At 41.0% G+C, this 22,580-nt stretch overlaps 1 protein-coding gene across 17 annotated transcripts in view; it reads left to right on the forward strand.

Annotated features, from left to right (window-relative positions):
* PTPRT (protein tyrosine phosphatase receptor type T) overlaps positions 1–22,580 on the forward strand; it is a 591,983-nt gene that overhangs the window by 541,302 nt on the left and 28,101 nt on the right. For all 17 annotated transcript variants that reach the window (XM_081916619.1, XM_081916633.1, XM_081916621.1 and 14 more), the window contains 6 exons: positions 2,323–2,510; positions 9,837–9,924; positions 14,033–14,109; positions 17,646–17,682; positions 20,115–20,212; positions 20,513–20,629. In XM_081916619.1, the coding sequence (XP_081772745.1) occupies positions 2,323–2,510; positions 9,837–9,924; positions 14,033–14,109; positions 17,646–17,682; positions 20,115–20,212; positions 20,513–20,629 (605 nt within the window). The remainder of the gene's footprint in view (positions 1–2,322; positions 2,511–9,836; positions 9,925–14,032; positions 14,110–17,645; positions 17,683–20,114; positions 20,213–20,512; positions 20,630–22,580) is intronic.

A 22,580-nucleotide genomic window follows, 5' to 3' on the forward strand; every position in this document is an offset into this window, starting at 1 on the left:
CTGACATTGACTATGGGGTGGGGTGAGGGATCAGGAAGACCCCTCCAGAACAGTGCATGGGGAAAGGAGAAGAGGGGTTGTTCCATCTGGGAAGCTGATATGCTTGTGACAAATGAACATACCACATAAAGCAATATTGAATTCCGCCCCTTCTTTCTGTACCATAAACCCCCACTGCCATATACTTCAGCTGTTATATTTCCAACTATAGAACTGGAAAAGGAGGCTATCAAAAACAACAAAAAATAAAGCCCAGAATAGAAATCATTCTGAATATGGAAAATAATGATTACACCTGAATATGCTGAGCTGAGTAGCTTTGAGTTTAACTTTATGACAAATCCAAAGGCCTGAGTGTGCTCATTACTTTTTGTTTTGTTTCTTTGGTTGTGACTCCTTCTTGGAATGGAAACTTTTAATGTTTTTAAACTGTGGCTGATAGAAGATTAGGGTCCTTGGAGAATTCAGTTGTGCAACTGGGTTTGGATTCAACCTAATGGTAGCAAATTAAGCAGATTATGCAGCCTATTGCAAGTAGTTCACCATTTTTAAAGAAAATGGCCCCATTCTCTATTGCAAAGGGTTAATGGGGAACAGTAAAGATGCATTGGGAAAGTAAATCCAGCCCGGAGAACTAATAAGCCTTGAAAATACCCTCTGTTCAGAGTCCTCACATTATCATTAGTAACGGCATTAGGCGGGTTATTGTATAAATAAATGCTTAGCTTTGCTGTCTGGCTTCCCCCTAACACAAAAAATGGCTTTCTGCAAGCTTGCGAATATTTGTGTTTCATGTCTAATTAATACGCTTACATTGATGAAATGTTGAACTTTGCGTTAACACTCAGTGCTGTATTCTATAGATGCAGATTTCTTCATCAGGAGTTGCTGGGATTTTGGGGACAAAAAATAAAATAAAAATCAATCTATTTTCCTTTATCAATATCGGGAGGAGAACCTGTAGGGAAAGTGTTAAGCCATCCCTTTCTCTGCCGTGCTGCTTCAGTCAAATTTAGAGTCTGCTTCCTACCTCCCTGGCAGTTGCAGTAAACTGAAATCAAAAAATCATGAAGAAACTTAGGTGTCTCCTCCACATCATGTTTAGTGTGACCCAAAAGCCCTGCCCCCATCATTATGTTGTACTTCATCTTCCTTAACTTCCCAATGACCCCAGAAAAACACCCTTATTTCCCCATTGCAGGACTTAATAGAAATACAAAGGAATACAAAATACTACTGTACACTCACACGTACAAACATCCCAGTCACAAAATTTGGGATTTGCAATAAAGAATTCTAGTTAACTTCTCCGTCATTTCCTATCCCCTGCCCAGTCCCCATTCAAAATGCAAAATATCAAACTATGTTCCATGGTCTGTGAAGCTATATAAGGAATTATGGCAGGCACATCACCTAAGTTGATTCTGCTTTTGGAGGAAAAGTGCAGAATACGTTCCAGTACGTGCAGAGTATGAGAACTAGTACAGCATAAAGCATCCCTGAACCACCCCTTAAAGGAGTGTTTAACTTAGGGTGGGGAAATTCTGATCCTCTGGAGGTTGCTGGACTACAAAGACTATAATCCTTGTCCATTGGCCAAAGTGGCAACGGCTGAAGGGAACTGGAGTTCAACTGGAGGGCCACATGTTTCCATCTCTGATCTAATGCTAAATCAGTACAGATGAGCAACAAAGAAAATTTGCACGCATTTAGCCCCTGTTTTCTAGTTCTCTTGCTAGGGTTCCCATCTCTTATCCTGAAGCTGAACCTGTTGCTTTCACATGTCCAAGGCATGGAACCATTGCATAACAGAGCATTTCAGGTTTTCTTGCCATGATACTGCACCTGTCTGTTCTTCACTCTCTCCTTCCTGTCTACCTACTGAAAAGTGGCATTGGAGTCCTGCTTGGCAAGAGATAAAGGTAGGAGAACTGACCAGAGGCAGGATATGCCCTTTCTGTATAGTCTTTCTGCCCTCAAGCTGCAAAAGCAACAAGCAGGACAAGAGATGGGGACCTTATCGAATGTGATTAGGTAGCATGAAAGAAATTCCGGTTTCTTATGTAATGTGCATCAAATAACCATATTTCCTCCTCCTGTTGTTGTCACCGTTGGGTAATTTGCTGCTTCTGTGTTTTCTTCATTCCCTGTCACACAAAATCCAGCATGTGTGTGCATTAGCTTTGGGGGGTGGGATGGCTCTGGGCAGGTACAGTTTCATTTCAGCCATGGGAGGGTGGGGAATTAACCTTGGGGCGGAAGACAACAAATAAATAACAGCTGGGTGAAAGTTTGTTTTGCCTCCCTATTTTTTTAAAACAGACAGTAGCCATGGGGAGATGACTCAGCCGACACTGACAATCCAGACCCATCCCTATCGGAGCTGCGACCCGGTGGAAATGTCCTACCCCAGGGGACAGTTCCAGCCAGCAATCCGAGTGGCCGACTTGTTGCAGCACATCACTCAGATGAAACGAGGACAGGGCTATGGCTTTAAAGAGGAGTATGAGGTGAGAGCAACATTCACTCACTTGAATGCCGAGCTAAAGAATGAAAATTAAGGCTATTGTCAAATCAGAACAAGTTCTCTTGAGAAGCGTCTCAATAGCTTAAGTGGCTTATTTTATATGCTAACCAGAATGCCTTCCCCCTGTTTGCTCCTGCCTCCTTGTCTTGAGTCCTCTTTCTGTTATATGCAGTGGCCATCATCCCAGATGTTTCTGCCCCAGTCCACTGATGTGGGGAAAGGGCTTGGCTTTTGCCATAAAGGCTTCCCAGTAGCCACACTTATGGAAAAAGACGTGGCAAAGCTTTCTCTTTTCATTGAAACTCTCATACAGCAGAGCATACTGGGTTAGGGATCATGGCGGTAGCCACCTTATCTCTTGTATAAACTCCACCAAACCATAATATGGTGTAGTATAGGTGCAAACCAAAGACTCACTGTTTTGAGTTTATTGTTAGTTGAACTGCTCAGAGTTTGTTCACACAGCAGCCTCTGGACCAGCATCCATATGATGAGAAGCCTCCAGGTGGCTGTAGTATCTAGTCCTACTGACAGCTCTCTCTGGCAGAGATGAGCACGCAGCTCCCTTCATCATCACTTTCTGCCGACAGGACCAGGTGCTGCTGGAGGGTAAGCAGATGGATGACAGACCTGACAGTGTTGGTAAGAGGCTTTCCACAGGTGACAACCAGCTGTCAGAAGAACTGCTAGCTGGTACAGCCACCCAGAGGCTTCTGGCTCTATGAAGGTTTGTTCAGAGACTGTTTTGCGAACTAACGATTCCTGAAAGTCTAGTCATTTCTGTCCCACTGCCCCCAGGAGTGTGTAAAGGTAGGTGGACTGGGAAATGGAGCAGTATTTCCAGATTTGGGGTGCCACACCAACCATATCACATTTGAAGAAACACAGAGCTACATTGCACTGGGGAAATATTTTTTGGGTGCCAGACAGATCAGCTGATGAAAATTATAATCCAAAATGTATGGAGGAGACCACATTGGCTGCCCTGCCTTAATCCCCAGCTCCTTTCACGTATGAAGTGATGAAATACAAGTTTGCAATTTAGGGAGGGGATTTGCTGATGCCATGGTGAGCAACTGGAGTGTCTCTGCTGATGGCCTTCCATTTAAACACGACACTCCTGGCTATCTCAGGTCTGGCATCAGCACCTGGCACCTGTCCACTGGCAGCCCCATCAGGCTCCACTGGTGCTGACACCAGCCCTGGACTTGCATGCTTACCTGGTGGTGAGAGATGATCAATTTAATTCCCCATTACTTTCCTAATGGAGCATTTGAGGACATTGTGCGAAATTTAAAATGCAGCCCCTGAGCATTCTGGGAAATTAAAGTGGCTGCCCATTACCGCTGCAGCCAGAGGGCTTTCTCAGACTTGAAGCTGCCCCTGGCTATCTATATATTTATGTCTCTCTACCCTTCATCAATGGATGAGTTTACAGACTGTTGCCAAACAAGACACTGAGAGGCAGGAAGGCTGCTTCTGCCTGGGTCGGTGTGTGTTGCTAGAGCCTTGTTGCTGCAATTAAACCGTTATTGTCTTTGGCAGAAGTATTGAATCCCCATAATCAACATCTGATAGATGTGGTATAGCAGCTGTGATCAAATGCCGGCCTGGGAGATGGCTGGAAATATTTTCTCTTGGCTGCCTTTGTTCTTTAGTTGCGTATCGCCCAAGGCTTTGCAGAATTTCGCCATGATCAAATGCAACGTGGGATGTTTGAATTTAGTTCTAAGTTTGGGCAAATCCAACCTTCAAGCGCCATGGAAAAACCACTGAATAGTTTATAGAAATGGCATTAGAGGCAGCGAAGTGGCCTGGGACTGTATTGGAATAGTAATGGTGGAAAGGAGAGAAATAAGTAAGAACAAACTTTCTTGTGACTCGGCTCCACAGGCATTGGAGAGAAAACTGTAGCTGAATAGGTGTTGAGATGCCTTGGGGTTATCTTAAATATGAGATAACCACATATATTTTTAGCTATCTACCTTGACACACTGTGGTCATCTATCATATAGCATGTACAACCTTTACTGCCAGGTTGGGGAACCACAGGTCTAGGAACCAAATGCAGCCCAATAACTCTCTCTGTGTGGTTCTTGAGATACTCCCCATTTCCCAGACCTGGCACCAGCCCTCCTTCACACCTTCCTTGAGTGTTTTTGCCTAATTAGACTGTGTCCTTAGACTCTGAGAAAGCCTCTTGCTTGCTGAGATAGAGATGGGTATGAGTGTATGCAGAAACTAGCCTACTGTAGAAAGCTAAAATTTACATTCCTTATTCTATGCACTTTTGTTCCTAGCCCTTGCTATTGGCATGTGGCTCCCAGAAAGTTGCACAGAAGGGAATGCAACTCAGACTGGCAAGCTCTCAGACTGGAAGAGGTTCCCCAAACCCTGTTTACAACATGGGGGTGGGGTTTAGTCTCTCCTATCAATCTCCGTATAGCACATTGTTCTGAAACTGCTCTCCACTGTGATATTTGGTGGCCATTTCTAGTTTCCAACAAGCTGGGGACCAATATTTACAAACAAAATAAAATAGATGCTCATTCCATCCCATGCCAGTCTTACTGTCAGTGCAGACTTTCAGGTAAATCAGATGAACAAAGAGTGCTTGGCTCGATGAAGGATGCAAAGGGAAATTTTCTCTTGCAACTCCTGGTTCCTTTGTGTGACAAGTGAATTGCATGTATGGTTCTTGAATTATGAAAGGACAGATGTTTGAAAAATTGTATCAATGCTGAAGGGGCAGGTAAATCAGTGGCTACTGCAATAATACCATACAGTATCTTTTATCTGAAGGGCTGGGATGTCATTGAAATCTATATCCTATTTCAAAGCTTGTGGACATGATTTTAAGGTACTTCCAGGGGTCAAACTGATGTGGTTCAGACCTTAAATTAAACTGTACTATCTTTAGATGTCGAGAAGAATTACTGTTAACCTCCATTTGTTCTTAAGGAAAAACAACTGTCACAAGTCAGTGAGCAAGCGCATGTTCAGAGTCTGTACAATTGAATTAAAACTGGGCAGTTCCATTTTGTGGGATGGGGTAGAGGGAGTAAAAATATTGCAGCCTGGTGGAAGCAGCTGATGGAGAGGAGAGAAACTGAGTTCTGGTGAGTTCTGGTTGAAAAAAGAGCCCTGTTTAAATCCATGCATCTTGTCTATCTGTCACAAAGCACTTACCTCTATCCTGTTTCGTGGGATCACAAATGGATCAAGCCCTGAAAAAATAATGTGCTTTGTGTTTCACATTGGGGATGAAGCTGGATTCTGGGTCTGAAGAAGTCTGTAGTGATGAAGGAGATATTGAGCAATCATGTGCTCATCTGTTTCGTCCACAGGAATGTGTACATGTTTTCAGGTGGAATATAAACTACTAATATAAGGACTGCTTCTGGTCCATCATGTTTTTCAGCTTCAGTTCAGTGGGTAATGGGGAATGCACTTTCTCCCATAAGATGACTGCACATTTTGGGATATACTTCCATAATGTGCCCAGTCATATAACTTAATTGTTTCCCTCACTGAAGGTGCTGACTCTAATTCTGCACACCTGATGTTTTATTTGTCCTGTAGAATATGTCTTTGTATGGCTGACTATGTGGCTCATAATTTCAAATTACCATACTTCAGCCAAGCTTGCATTGCAGCTTCTCTTTGAACAACAAACAAGAGCTGAAACATGGTTTTCATAATTTTACAATTACTGAACTAGTCTACCTAATTTGGTATAATATGGGGGTGGGGAATGTGACTAGAAGGTTGCTTCCGTAATTTAATATTTATGGCAAAGTTCTGCACTTTCAAAGTGCTACATAAATAATCAGTAGGATTTTTTTTTTATTTTAGTTTAGACAGAAGATTAATGACCTTATCTTTGATGTCCAGGAGCTGTATTTCAAAATGTGATGTATTCTAGCTTGGTGTCTGTCTCACATACAAATATACTTGGCCTTTTAAGATATATATTTTTGTCCTTTACCCTGTAAACAAGTTTCATAAATTACGATCTATTTAGTGACATTGTACCAAATAATTTTTCTATTATGAAAACGCTCTGTGAGTTGCCTTCATCAATCACTAACTCCATTAGACTCCCCCACCCCTCTTCATTTCCTGTCTCAACTATACATGGTCTTTCCCTTTCTCCCCCTCGCTCTTTCTCTTGAACAGTCTTTCATGCAAGCACACACACACACAATTGATTTTAAACTATATCCCTTCCCCCGCATTTGAGAAGTAGTTTGGTAGATATCCTGGGAATCTTGCTCAAGGCTAAACTGAAGAAGACCCACTTTTGTGCTTTCTACATTTAGTTTTTATTTGTTTAAGGATATTTACATACCGCTTTTAAGGCAATCCTCAGCACAATTCCAATAATATTTCTGAATCTGGTTCTATGCATGCAGCAGAATACTGGGGTAAAGTCAAGACCTGGAAGAAGGGTCAGTGCCAATTAAAACTGGAGCTAGAACTACTTTTGAATGTTCTCCCATGTTAAAAAAGCCACACCCCAAAATAAACACTTCCTTGCCAGAAGAATACTAGCATAGAAGGGGGAAAGGTTCAAGCCAGTCATCTAGCTGCTCTCTTTGTTTTCTACCTACAGGAAGAGATTTGGGGCGGGGAATGGGACCAGTGATAATGAGATTGGTGCCTGAAGGTCCCATAGAATGCCTACATTTTCCTAGTGAATTTAGAATGCTAGTGAGATCATTGTGGTACCACTATTGCTCTTAAAACTGGTTAATTGTTGCTACAATTCTATTGTTAAGTTGACAACAGTTATGAAAGAAGTGCAGATTAGCCATACTTAGTCAGTGCTGGCAGTGATGTCTAAAATATTCCTGATTTTATCTGTTTTGGATACATTATTTATTCCACTGCACTTTGCTATTTTTCTCATTGTAACAGGTTATTGTTCCATCTATATCAGTAGTCTGAATTTTCCAAGACAAGTTTACCAGTTATGTCATTGTGTTAAGTGCTTTAAAATGACAGCCATACACTGTGAAGAAAATTTGAAGAAAAGAATATAGATATAGACCGAGAAGTTTAATCCATCATTACTATAGTTGTTGAAATCTCAAATGGCATTTGATTTTATCCTGAGCTGTTTATATACAAATCAGTGGTTCTCAATCTTCTTTTCCCATGGGCCACTTCCAAATTACTGCAGGTCTTCGTGAACCACTTAATGGTTGTTGTTTTTCTGCCTGTTGTAGCAGTTGTGCTAACTCCAGGAAGATTTTTAATTGTATTTTTGCAGGCATATGACAGACCACCTTGTGGACCACTGATAGTCCATTGACTGCAGTTTAAGAACCCCTGGTGTAAATCATACTATAGCAGAAAGTTTTATACATTTGTATATCAGAAATTTGATTATATTTTTAGTGAACAGAAGGGGCATATGTTTTCTATACACACACTGGATCTTTATATGCTGTTTTGATAAGACGCCTATTGATCAAAGCAATTAATAGCTGATAATAGCTGAATTGGGCATTTCTTTGGAAAAGTCACTTTTACCATCCTATGTATAATGCTTAGAAGGACTTTGTTTCTTCCTCATCTTTTTTCACATCAATAGCGCATGATGAGATCCCAAATGACTGCTACCATTCTCTGAGCAATCATTTGTAACTAGACTCTAATGTACAAATAACGCGTCATTTCTTCTCTATCTTTGATGATAGAAATGGGATCCCTAATTTATGTTTTTTGTGCTGCCCCCTCCGCTCTAAAAATTCACCACTATTAAGCGGCACTTTCTTGGTACAAGGAAATAGGTGTGTGATCAAAGATCTTCCCGTTTGCTTACACATTACTTCATACATGTGGAGATTTGAGCCAGAACTGCTTTTATTATCTTTCTCTGACACAAACAGGATCCATAGCGTATCCTGACATTATTTCCAGAGGGAACCATTTGTGAACTGTGGTTTGGCATGATTATAATATCATTTTTAGCACATTTCACCACCATCAGCCAGCCCAAATGCAATGGCTAGCACTACAATAAACAAACAAGTACAATTTCTGTTTTGGTTTTTTAAGCAAATTATCTGTTATTGAGCAGCAGGAAATGTGCTTTCCTACGAATGGGTATGTTATAAAGATTATTATTTGGGCGTAATTCTTGAACCAGAATAAGGTTTCAGAAACCATAAAAGCGTCATCTTTAAAGCATGCCAAACAAAACTGGGTTTATGAGTGGTGTGTGGGAGCTCCCCTTTACTATCTTCATTGCAGGAAAAGGCCAATATATGGTATCAGTTCTGTGAAACGGGAGAAGATCCTTCACTGTTACTCAAGAGTATCATGGGCATTTCATCTTGATTAGACTTATTATCAGCCTACCATTCTCAACATGAAGGGGAGTTCATATGGTTGCATTTTAATGAAAGCAACCTAATTTTCACCTCCTGACCACATGGGTCAAAACATAATTATCATTTGGATTTTGCACTTCACCAGGTTTGCAGTACAGTTCTTGGCTCGAAAAAAGAAAAAAGAAAAAAAGCCAAAATGCATCAAAATGTGTACAGTATTTAAAAAATTCATAATGGATTTATTTTTGTACAGTGTTTTTTTTAAAAAATAGATAAATAAATCACTGATTAAGGCGGAAGTCAGAAAAGGAAGAATGCTAAGAATGTATCTTGTGCTCTTGTGATATAGATTTGGTGGGTTGATTTCATGTATTTCTTCAGCTGAAATTAAATGGAAGAAAAGTTGTAGCTCTCTAAATTAAAGGAGCCTTGATCTGAATTTAATCAGCACTTTGAATTGTGCTCACATTAGCAGGCATCACTATATACAGCTACAATGCAGTATATGGATATATTACATGCGACATTCAAATAGCTCGTGAGTTTGAGAAACCTTTATGCCTTGTTTTATATTACGAAAACATTGCCTCTATCCTCTGTCAATTTAAATATTTTACAAGGCAACTTGTATTTCTCAGAGGCAAAAGAGAAGCAATCTATGTCCCTGTGTTAGAGATGGTGCATTGAAAAAGAACCCAATGATTACAAAGCCAGAAGCAAAATGTTTCCCACTTGTTTTTAGTGCCATTTGCATTGGGAAAGCAATTGTAAGCCAGTTTAAGCCATAGGATGCTAATGGTCTCTTCATCATTTTCTTATTAAATGTGCCCTTTCCTTGAGAAAAACAGTTGGCTTGGCTGGGTGTTAAATTGCATGCTGCCTTTTCCCCTACCCCTATTTCGTTATGTTAAAACACCTGAAGGCATTGGCCATTTCATATAAACACTCTGCTGTTGTTTATTTTGCAGGCTCTACCTGAGGGGCAGACAGCATCTTGGGATACAGCCAAAGAAGATGAAAACCGCAATAAGAATAGATATGGCAACATCATCTCCTGTAGGTGCAAATTCAAACTGAACTGAACTTCCTGTGTGTATCTGTAAACATCTAGCTGAGAGAGGGGGTATGTCTGTCAGCGTAACTGTGAAAAAGAATAAGAGCACAGAATTCTGAGCACTCTTCACCTTTCCTGTTTGATAATTTCATGCTCAAGTTTTTTTTTGTTGCCATCCTCACCCCCTTCCTCTCCACTTTTTCTTTCCTTTATCTTTCTAATATTATGGGATTCTTATTTTTCTCAATGAACTGCAATCCCAAAGCCCTGTCCTTTCTTTCCCTTCCCAAATATAATAGGTTATGTATGAAAATGGGGGGGGGGGAATGGTCTCAGGGCTGAAGGTTCTTCTTCTCTCCATGTAGAACATTTGAAGAGGGTTCTGCACATATCCCCCTTCATGCAATCATCAACTCTGTTTTTGATTTTGTTTTTTTGCTGGGTAAACAGACCTGCTGACTGCATTAAATAGCACTCTGCATGTGCACAGGGCTGTCTTTACATATTCTAAAGATTTGGGACTATGTCCATCACCACAGGCTATTATTTCTCCTATGCGCTTTTGCAAAAGCCGTACAATATCTGAAAACAGCAGGGATAGGGGGAAATGTGTTTCTAGACGTTGTTGGACTTCAGCTTGCACCATGCCTAGCCGGCGTAGTCAATGATAATGAATGATGGGAATTTTGGTCTCAACACCCGGACAGTCACAGGTTCACAGACCTAGAAGAGTCTTTCATAACATGGGTTGTAACCAGCTTAGACACTGAACGAGCAGAACAACTTCCACTTGTGCAACTGAACTTTCCGTTCTTCTTCTCTGCCCCACATGCTCTCCACACACACACCCCATCTGCAAATCTGGAGAGAGGGGAGAAGAGGAAAAGCAAAATTTTGTGCTATGACTTCATTAAATACAACCCGAAGAAGAGTTGAAACTCAGTTGTGGCCTTGATTACAGAGAATTGTGGCTTTAGACTAATGGTCAGAAGTTTGTGGGACACAGAACAATACTGCTTGTTGTTTTTTCCTTCAGTGCTCCTATTTTCCTTCAATGCTCCTATTTTCAAGCCTTTTCCTGACCTTTAATTGACACAGTTTCTTTCTTTGAACCAAAACCTGAAGCATTCGTCTTCATGGCTTTACACGACAGGGAGCGCCAAGGGGCTAAATGTACACATACTTTCTCATTTTATCTCCTTTCACCATTTGTTGGCATTATCTATACATATTGGAAGCTATTGCTTGTGACAAACACTTCTAGCTCCTGTGCTCTTCACTCCTAAAAGTGCATGGGCCTTAAGGGACAGGTTTATCACCTCGCTTACAGATAAATGGCGAGCACAGAATCTCTAGGTACTAATCACATCGGCTACTTCGTCTTCCTTGCTGTGGATTCTGACTGAGGAAGCACGAGGCATCTGCAAATACTAGGTGGAACGTAATGATCCTCAAGCAATAAACTTAGGTGAATTCACCAGGGAGGAATCAAATCCAAGAAGAATTGAAAAGTTAAGGACTCGAAAGCAGCGAAAAGGAAACTTAGGGAAACTATTAGGTTCCCTCCTGTACTGGGCTGCTGTGCCTTTCTTTTGTTGTTGTTTAGTCGTTTAGTTGTGTCCGACTAATGGAAATAATAATAATAATAATAATAATAATAATAATAATAATAATAATAAAAAAAAAAAAAAAAAATTATACCCCATCCTCCCCAGCCAAGGCTGGGCTCAGGGCGGCTAACAATAATAGAAACAGGAAAGGAGAATTCTACCTGGTGCAGCTTGCACCACACTTGCAAAATATATTTATTCCTACAGACTATTTGCTTTTCATGCTGAATTTGGTGACTCTAGTACTCAAGCCTTGTGTGTGGCATTGCCACACCCTCCAACACTTCTCTGATTAAAATAGGGACATTCCATTCCATAATGATAACTTTAATATTTATACTCCACACATCTTTCTGGGTTGCCCCAGCCACTCTGGGCAGCTTCCAACATATTTAAAAATTATAATAAAAAAAATAAACATTTAAAAACTTCCATATACAGGATTGCCTTCAGATGGCATGGGGGGTCAGATAACTCCATACCCTCCAACATTTCTCCGATGAAAATAGGGACATCCTAAGGAAAAGTAGGACATTCCAGGATCACATCAGAAACTGGGACGGCTTCTCTAAATCAAGGATGTCCCTGGAAAATAGTAACACTTGGAGAGTCTGCATTACTAGCAGACTCAATCCTTAAATGGGACTGGTCCTATTCACATTGAGTTCCACATACTCACTGGAGCACAACATTGCTTTCAATTGCAGGATTTATCTGGCTTTCACAAAAGACACTTCCTTGCTCCCTTAATTATAAAACATTTCTATATAGCATTTACGTTTTTTAGCACTGCTGCAATGATTGATGATCCTGAGTTTTTGATCTCGAGAATTTGTTGTGCATGTGCAATGAGGCTTCCTATCAGCAGCACCACAGCAACACAGAACTTCACAAGCAGCACCTGAAACTTCTATAAAACACAGAAAATGCCCTCATAGCAAATTTCAAAAAAGCTAATAATAATAATAATAATAATAATAATAATAATAATAATAATAATAATAATTTTATTATTTATACCCCAACTATCTGGCTGGGTTTCCAGTGAACAATCGGAATAACAAAAGGAACAACAATGACAACAACAATACTATTGCAGCTATTTGCAAGTTAGGATAGGGCTGAAGAGCGAAGTGGAAGATACACATATCTAGCTGTTGGTGTGATGATCGAACAGTCTTTTCGCATGTGTCATTTTTCAGTATCTCAACCTCTTTTCTGTTCCCGCTGTTCCACTGAAAGTCATCAGTTATTAATAATACATAAACGCCTTGCAGCCTTATGAAATATATGTATCTTCCCAACACCTTCCAAACAGATAGAAATATAAAATTTAAAAGATAAGTTATGCTGTTAGTCTTAACCAAGCATAGCCCACTAAAAATATGAATAAAATAAAAGGCCTCATTACCTTCTGAAGGTTGAGCTGTGGTCGTTTATATTTCTTAGCCTTGCTTTCGAAGCAAAGGGTTCTCCCGTGCCATTCACACCTTTGAGCAAAAAAACTCCCCACGGGAGATAAAACATTGTGAATGTTGCAATGTTCAGTCACTTGGCAACAAAATTAACCGCCCAGAACTGCTGAAAACCAAACAGGACACAAACATTTGAAAATCTCCTTCATTGTCAGAATTATTTTCTAAGTTCAGGATAGCATCTTAAAAAATCTCGCAAATGTTTTCCCCAACATTACAGATTTCCACTTGTCTCACCATAAAGCTACAGCTCTCCATCCCTATATATATGCCTATAAACAATCTATTTATCCATCCTGGCATTCTGATGCTTTCTTTCTCCCTTTCTATTCTCTCTTGTATCCCATCTTCTGCATAGTAGCACAGGAGCCAAAGTCTATTTTTTAAATTAAAAAAAACCACTCTGCACACCACATTATTGTAGATGCATGAACAAATGAGTTCTAATAATCAGCCTATGGAAAAAACTTGAATCCTAATAATTTTCATCTATCTTCATTGTGCTATGAATTATCTTCCCAGCTCTATATCTACCTCATTTAACAACAAGTGTTTTAGCTTGCACCAAGCAGGCTGTTTATAAAAAAAATAAAAATATGGAATATCCCTAGCCTGCCTAGAGATAATTCTTATGCAAAAAAGTTTGCTTTTTGTGTCTGATTCAACTGCTTTTCTGCAACGATCCAGTCAAGATGTTACAAAAGGTGGTAGTTTTTCAGAACTTTTTGAAGGAAATGCTAAGACCAAAAAGTCTGTTAATTAGATCAGAAATCATACTAAGGGTGTCTGAGAAATATGAATTTTATGAGTTCAAATAAATAACAGACAAGCTTCTGAATAACTCAGGCAGGCATTGAGTTGAAGCAATGTGCATTTAGCAGTTGAAGAAACATCAGTTAGTGTTGAAAATCCTTTCAGCCTGAATCTTCTATGTTCTTTCTTCTTTCTGCTGTTCCTATTTTCTTTGATACATATGTTCCTGCCTTCAAGTAACAAAACAACATATTTTCTTTGATTATTTTCAGATGATCACTCCAGAGTGAGACTGCAATTGCTGGAAGGAGATCCCCATTCAGACTACATAAATGCCAACTATATAGATGTAAGTGCTATGGAAACTTTTAAGGATCTTAATGGTGGGTGGATGGGTGGGTGGAGTAAGTCAGATGATAATGTTTGTTCTTGGATCAATGCCTTGAAGTAAAATAGAATTTGGAGCCTCCAATACTTTTTTTTTACAAGCTGTAACTTTTCAGCCCCACCTGAAATAATTCTTTGAAATGCTTGCAACATTCCAAAATGCACAGTGATTTTATCAAAGCCCCAGCCCCGTGCAAATGTAGTGACTTCCTGATCTCCTGACCAGGATGATTAGATCAGAAACAAGCTCCCTTCTGTTGTGTCTCTTGTATCTATTTGTTCTCTATAACTAGCACATGCAAAGTGTGAATTGACATAGTAGTCATTTTTGTCTAATGGAAAGCAGGAGACAGTGGGAGATTGTGATTTACAGTGCAATGGTCCCGCCTCACATTATTTGTTTTAGGAAAGAGGAAGCAGCCGGACCAGGTTAGATTATTTGTTCATCTAGGTTGGTATTGTTTAGTCTGAAAGGCATCAACTCTAGGGTCTCAAACAGGTTTTTTGTTGGGGGCGGGTTAAGATTACCTGTCAGTTTATCATTTTTAAATGGAACAAGGCCATAGCTTAGTGGTAGAGCACATGCTTTCTATGTAGAAATCCCAGGTTCAGTCCTTGTTATTCCTATTTAAAAAGATGAGGTAACAAATGATGGGAAAGAGCTCTTCTTGAACCCATAGAACAAGTGTGGAGAAGCTTTGGCCCTCCAGGTGTTGCTGAACTACAACTCCCATATTCATCACCTTCATCATCATCTATTAAATTTGTATACCACACTTCATTTGAAGATCACAGGATGGTTCACAACATAAAAATACAAAATGAGAACACAAAATACATGATAAAAAACAAAACACAACAAACCAATAGCTCACCTCCTACAAAGACATTTTAAAAGGCCATAGCATGTTTAATTAGCCCAAGGCATGTTTATAAAGAAATATTTTTTGCCTGGCACCTAAGGATGTGTAATTAAGGCACCAGGTGAGCCTCCTTGGGAAGAACATTCCACAAATGGGGAGCCACTGCAGAAAAGGCCCCTTCTCGTGTGGCTGCCTTCCGGCCTCTCATGGAGTGGGCACATAAAGAAGGGCCTCAGAAGATGATTGTAGGGTCCAGGTCAGTGCATATGGAGAGTGGCAGTCCATGAGGTATGGCAGCCCTGAGCCATTTAAGGCTTGAATAGGGCCCAGAAACTAATTGGCAGTTAGTGCAGTAGGGCTAGGATTGGTGTTATATGCTCAAACCACCTTGCCCCAGTGAGCAACCTGGCCCCTGAATTCTGCACCAGCTGAAGTTTCCAAACCGTCTCCAGCGGCAGCCGCATGTATAATGTGTTGCAGTAATCTAACCTAGTGGTTACCAGAGCATATACGACATAAGCTAGGCTATCCCTGTCCATATAGGGGTGCAGCTGGGTCACCAGCTGAAGCTGATGAAACCAGAAATACCTCTAAGCTATGTACCTGCTCCTTCAGAGGTGTGTAACCCCATCAAGAGCAGGCAGCCCCCTATCCAATCCCATCCAATCCCCTTTAACAGTGCCTCTGCCTTATTGGGATTGAGCTTTAGTTTGTTGGCTCTTGTCTAGTCCACTAACAAGGCAAGACACTGGTGCACCACTGCCTCACCTGCAGATGTAAAGGAGAAATAGAGCTGTGTGTCATCCGCATACTGCTGAGCACATGCCCTCAGACCCCTGGCCATTGGTCATGCTTGCTGGGAATGATGGGAGTTGTAGACCAGCACCAACTGAAGGGCCACAGGTTCTCCATAGCTGCTCTATAAAACAACTTCCTGTGTTCATATGATTAAACCTGAAACTTGTTGTGTTCTAGGCATATGCCCAATTGTCAAGCAATGGTCCCTTCCAAACACTACAGAGACAAGAGCAACTGTGCCTAATACAATGTCTAGTTTGGCTTTGAACTCAATGGGACTTTTCTACCAAGAAACAAAACAATCCAACTCATTAGGTTGTGTGTTTGGGTTGTTCAACTGAGTGGAAGTGTCCCTCTGCTCACCTCTGTCGCTTTCACAGCCATCAGATGTCCTGGGCTTGACACAGACCTGATCACTGCACCGTCCTGGCACTGAGATTAGGCTCAGTTATTTGCTCCCCTCTAACTGCCATTGAAGTTGCAGAGAACTGCAGAGCTATGGGATGCTGGGGGGTGGGGAGCTTGGCTTGTGCAGCTTAGTATTTTGAAGCACAAGGCATGTAACCACTTGTATGCATCCTGATAATGTATAGCATTGGAAAGAAGGATGCAGACATCATTTTGAACACTTTCCATCTCATTAATAGAGAGCTGTGGATTCATGACTAAATGGAAAATGTATTAAGCAAAGTATTTAATAGCAGTCCTGTTTCTAATGTAAGTCTCTTTAATCCTTAATGATATCACAATATTTTAAAGAGATCCTTCAATTAAGGAAAAGGAAAAACATATTTAATATAGAGCAACCCACACAGTTTTAAAAATCACTGATGCCTGAGTCAGTTTTGACAAGAAACAGATGTGTTGTTTTCAGATGAGGGGACACAGATTTCTCCATGTTCAATCTATTAATGACTAAGTAAGTAAGTCTTCCTAAAGTGAAAGCAGTTTTAATAGAAAATATGAAAATGGAAGATCTGGCTTTCATGTTTGCAAGGTCACATAGGGTGATGTTCCCTACTGGTCCTACTCAGAGTAGACCCTTTGAAGTTAATGGGCATAAGTAACTTAGGATCATTAATGTCAGGAGGTCTACTCTGAGCAATACTTGATTGAATAAAACCATTCTCCCCTCCCTTTCTTGCTTTTGAAATATAAATGGTTTCAGAATTTTCACAACAGTAAGAAACATTGAAGCAGTTCCTGTGATGAGTTTACTGAATCATCAATGATACCGTGTGCTTTGGCAGCCTCGTTTGAAGGCCAACAGATAGATGGTGAAGTGGGAAGCGCATCAGCAGTAGAGATGCTGGTGAATCGTGCTCCATCCCAGCTCAACTTTGACCTTTGGGAGCCTGTATTTCTCACCTTAAAGGGCCATAAATTGATCTTCACCTGAGATTTAGAAGCTAGAGAATCATTCCCACCCTTTTCCCACCCTGCTTTTCCCACTCTCCCACAACACTCCTCCCCTCAATCCCCATCCATCACTTACAATTGAACCACATTTACTGACCAATTACAGGCAGCATTGGACCTCTGACCATAGATTCTCCTATCTCTGGCACCTGGAGCTCTATATAGAAATGAACCGCAATGCAATGTTCTTGTATTTCTTGGGAAATGTCGTTTACCCAGTATAGTAGCATACACAATGCTCCATGTAGCTAAGGAGGGAGGGTTCCCCCTTCCCTCTCCCCACCGCAGAGCACTACTTCTCTTTCAGATGAACATTGATGTGCATGGTACCAAGCAAGCTTCTAACCTTATAGATCCATATCTGAAGTGCCCCTGAGATGGTAGCCTACAGAATTCATTTCTTTTGTTTTCTTTGCAGGGTTACCATCGGCCTCACCATTACATTGCAACTCAAGGCAAGTATAGCGAAACCATTCAGTTGTCCAAATGACATGGTATAAACATTTAAAAATAAATACATAATAATTGACCTAAAGATTTCTAGAAGTGACCTGTTGAGATTAATCAGTAATAAAGGCACATTCACAATTCTAGGTTTCTGCATTGATTAATGTATTTTTTAATGAAATAAAATCTGAATGGATGGCTAGTAGATGAATGGTGTTCATATTTGTGCAAATGTCTGTGGTAGAAACACATAATAAATAGATGATGAGTGGTGTCTCAGAGAGAAAACTGGTGTCCCTGCCTACTTTGACTTTGACTTTGCCCATTCTTCGGCTTTGACCCTGACATGACCAGCTCCGATCGCACTGGTCATCAATGTCTGTGGCCCTTCACTTTTGTTTAATTGAAAAAATGAATTCCTGGTGTACACAAGCAGATCTCCCTCTTTTGCTAGGTCAATCTACAATAGCGGTGAGCACTGTTTTCTCCTGCCAGTGGTAATGATCTGTCTGCTCCCAATGTAGATATTTATTTTCCCCTTGTTTTGGAGGTAGATCTTCACTCACCCCTTCTTCCCTGGTGGGTGGTTCACCTCAGGTGTCAACAATTCTTGGGCTGGCCCTGGATTACTCTCAAATGAGTATAACAGGTGTAAGGAACGTGTGGCCCTTCAGATGTTATTGCACCCCAACTCACATCAAACCCAACCAGCATGGTCAATGGTCAAGGATGATGGAATTTATAATCCAGCAACATCTCCAGCCCATGTTCTCCTTCCCTGTTATACAGATTATATATTCATATAACAGATCAATGCAGCTACTGTTCTGGAAAGCAATTCCTTTCTGACTTTAGTACGTTATGTGTCAGAAGTGCGGACCACTGGGGGAGGCAAGCTTATTTGCCTCAAGCTTGGAAAAGATTACTTTTTATCAAATAAAATAGTGCCTCTTTCAATTGTTCTGAGACTACATAAAAAGAGGGAAAGCGGACTTTTAAAAGACAGGAGACATAAGAAGGAAATAAACAATCTGACGGGATGAAGAAATGGACAACTTGAGGAGGCATCAAAGGCCAAACTGAGATGGGGGCCGTAGGTTGCCCATCTGTGATCTACAAGAAATGAAATGATACAAAATCTCAGAGCTTGAAGGATAATTTGCCTTCTGCTACAGAAGCACACACTGTATCATAACTGGAAGATGGCAGAAAAAGCCTGTTTGGTTTATGTCACTCCAGAAAGCAGAGACTAAAGAGATTGGTATCCCTGCAGCCTACACATGAGAAAAGTTTTAAAGCTCCAAGAGGCAGGCTGATAAAGCTGAGTAGAGACTATAGATTTTTGAAGACTCTTTAATGTGGTGTGATAGATCTTTCGCTGCCCACCGCTATATACATTCAATAAACAACAAGAGCTGTTTCTGATCAGAGGCCACAATGGGAAAAAGAAAATGAATATGTATACTCACGGGCACCAAGAGTTCTTACTACCTTCAAGTCTCCGAAAATCTATCTTTTATACATTTGCTGAAAAGGAACAATCTACAAAAATATACCTGAATTTCTCAGGCTGTTATTGGAGCGGGTGATTCATTTTTATTACAAACTGAACTTTTAGTGCGCCCATTCAAGGGGACCCACAATGATGCTTTTGATTAAGGAAAATAATCCAACTTTTTGCCTTTGATTTGAACAACAGGAAGCCCTTTTCAAGCCACAATATTCTTAGCACTACATTTCAGTACTGTTAACGATACTTTCAAAAATAAAGTAATGCAGGACAAAGTCATAAATATGAAAAGAAGCATCTAGCAACATATCCAAGGGGAGGCAGCTTTTTGTTAAATGCCACACATTTTAATAATTAAACAACAATTAAGTTGTGACCCAGAAGTGTTAGGTTGATTCCAATGAAGTCTTTGTACAAGTGGAATGACTTCTGTTCATGCAATAGAAGACCTCACCTCACCCAATTTCACCTCACACATGCTCAATATGTTCTGGAGAGCCCCCAACCTTTTGGAGCAGATTTGAGGGAGACAAGGTGGAAAGAAATGGAAGGAAAGTGATGAGCACTGACTTTGTTGGATTGAACCCACTATCACCAAAAATCTCATCAAGTAACTTGGGATTCTAGCCCTCATGTTTATCTAGTAATTACCCTTCCCAGGCCCAGCACTGTAGATTTTATTTTGAGTTGTATCTTCACTTCCTTCCTCATTTGTCTCCTCTATGGCTCCAAATTGAGCTACCAGCGTATCATTTTACATTCTGATCACTTCGTTGATTTAAAAGTTTTGTTACTTCAGAAAACACACAGGCAGTCCAGTTCACACTTTAGGAGGTTTGGCCTTTCAGCTGTGGTGGAGAAAGAAATGGATTGTGCTGCAATCAGCACATGGATGTGCATTCTCTCTCACACACTTCTTTTCGCCCTCAGGACCAATGCAAGAGACGGTCAAGGATTTTTGGAGAATGATCTGGCAGGAGAACTCTGCAAGCGTAGTCATGGTCACGAACCTGGTGGAAGTTGGCAGGGTAGGATGACGATTGTTCAAAGCAAATGTGGGGACAGATCTTTGTCTCCTCCCACTTTGACAGATGAACAGGGCAACCAACATATCAAAGTGTTGACCTGCAAGGTGGGGGGGGGAGGGTCTCCTTCACTGGAGGTTTTAAAACAGAAGTTGGATGGCCGTCTGTCAGGGAATCTTTAGCTGTGATTCCTACATTGCAGGGGTTGGATTAGATGACTATTGGGGTCCTTGCCAACCTATGGTTCTATTTGTAGCCATACATAATGTGCTAGCATTCAGTTTGTGATCTTTATTGTCATAGGTGAAGTGTGTCAGATACTGGCCTGATGATACAGAAGTCTATGGAGATATTAAAGTCACCCTAATTGAAACAGAGCCATTGGCAGAATATATCATACGCACTTTTACAGTTCAAAAGGTAAGGACACACTAGCCCTCCCCTCACCAGCAGATTCTTTTTCTTGCCACTAGGTCAAAGCTGTTCGACATTTCATTCAGATTACTGATGGGTAGCTATGGAGTTACCAATACTATTTCTAAGTTTACTAGAGACAGCTTAAAGAAGGATAACACTGTCAGTGACAGCTATATTCTATCCAGTGGTGTCGCTATGGTGCATTCCGGGTGCCATGTCTAGGGAGGTGACAAGAAGGCACCCTGCGGGGGCTCGTTGGACACAAGCAGCCATCGCGCAGCTGCAAGCAGAGGATCCCAGCGCCGGCAGCAAACCACTATGTACAGTACATGTGTGGCATCGCACGCATGCACTGTACATAATGACGCCACACATGTGCTGTACAGACGGCAGTGGGATCCCTCCAGTGCCGCTACAGCCGCATATAGAGTTCACATCTGTAGCGGCGATGGAGGGATCCCGGCACCATCTGTACAGCACCGGAGCGGTGCCGCCGGCAAATCGCTATGTATAACGCATGTGTGGTGTCACTACATACGACGCATGTGTTGTACGTAGCACGCCGCACATGCGCCCTACGTAGCAATGCCCCGCCCCGGATGTCACGACGCCTTCGTTTGCCCCTGATTCTACCTTCCAGAATCAGAGGCAGCATACCAGTTGCTAGATGGCACAAGCTGGCACAACACTTTTGCCCTTGCATCCTGCTTATGGGTTTCCCACTGGCCTCTGGTAGGGCCACTGTGGGGAAATAGAACCCTAATCTACATAGGCCTTTAATCAGACAGGGGTCTACTTATTTCTTAAGCATTGTTCCTATATGATCAGAATGGTGATGGTTAACTTTTATTTGTATATCTCAGAGAGGTATAACCTGCTCTCAGATTTAGAAAATGTATACGTTTAGGCTTGTGTCCAATGCAGCGCTAAGTAACCATCCCTTTTCTGCAAGGATTTATGCTTACGCAACAAGCCTTTCACTTCTCTCCCACACCTCTAATATGTTATGGGAGTTTCCCCAGCCATTTTGAAGCAGATTTGGAGAGGACACAGGACACATGCAGAGAGAGGAGAGGAGAAGCCATGTTGCACGAGTGTATACCTTTGCACTGATGCGACAGTTACTTTTAGTAACTGCATTAGATACTAGTGCTACATTAGATACTAGCCCCCCGCTTTGTTCATTTTATACATTTCAATTAATTCAAGACAATAATATATTTTAGAAGCACAAGTACACACAACACCAAAGAGCAGAAGAGAAACTTAAAAACAGAATTAAATTAGTGAAAACATTAAAAGAGTAGATAAAAAGGAAGACCACTGCCATTTTCACTATGTTAGGATTTTCTGAATTGTTATTCCTCATTTCACTTCTGTTATTAATTGGGAATGTAGCCTAACTGAATATGGTTCCCCATTGAAGGGCAGGGAGGCCTGGCATAATTGTGTACCATTTCTACTTTGGAAGGAGTCAGATCCTTTCATAGTCTGTTTTTTTTTTAAAATCCAGCTTGCTGTTGGGTAGGTTGCCAGGCCATTTCTCACTATGGCATAAATGTTCTCCATTCAAAGCTTGGACCAGCTTTCAACATATTTCTGCATGCAAAGGCTTAATCAGCTTGCTAGTGTTCATCTTGTTCCCCACACAAAGCCCTGATTGGACTCGGACTATTGTGCATCCTTTCCTCTTCTGTGAAATTAACTGTTCAACATCTCCTGCTAAAATGAATCCATCATGACTGGTTGGAAACCTGTTGTTGTCTTAGAGCCATCAAAGTGGCTTTTTCAGTTTTTCTCCTCTACCATGAAAAGCTGTGTATACAAAGTATATATGAAATGTTTTTGGGTGGAATTGGGTTTAAAATGTGACACCATTGTAAAGAAGTGGCTGGTTGGGGTGGGTGGGAAGGGTAGATGGCTTGAGAATTGATGGTGGTGGTGATGATGATAC

Source organism: Podarcis melisellensis (assembly GCF_964234715.1).
Source record: "Podarcis melisellensis genome assembly, chromosome: 6".
Lineage (NCBI taxonomy): Eukaryota > Metazoa > Chordata > Lepidosauria > Squamata > Lacertidae > Podarcis > Podarcis melisellensis.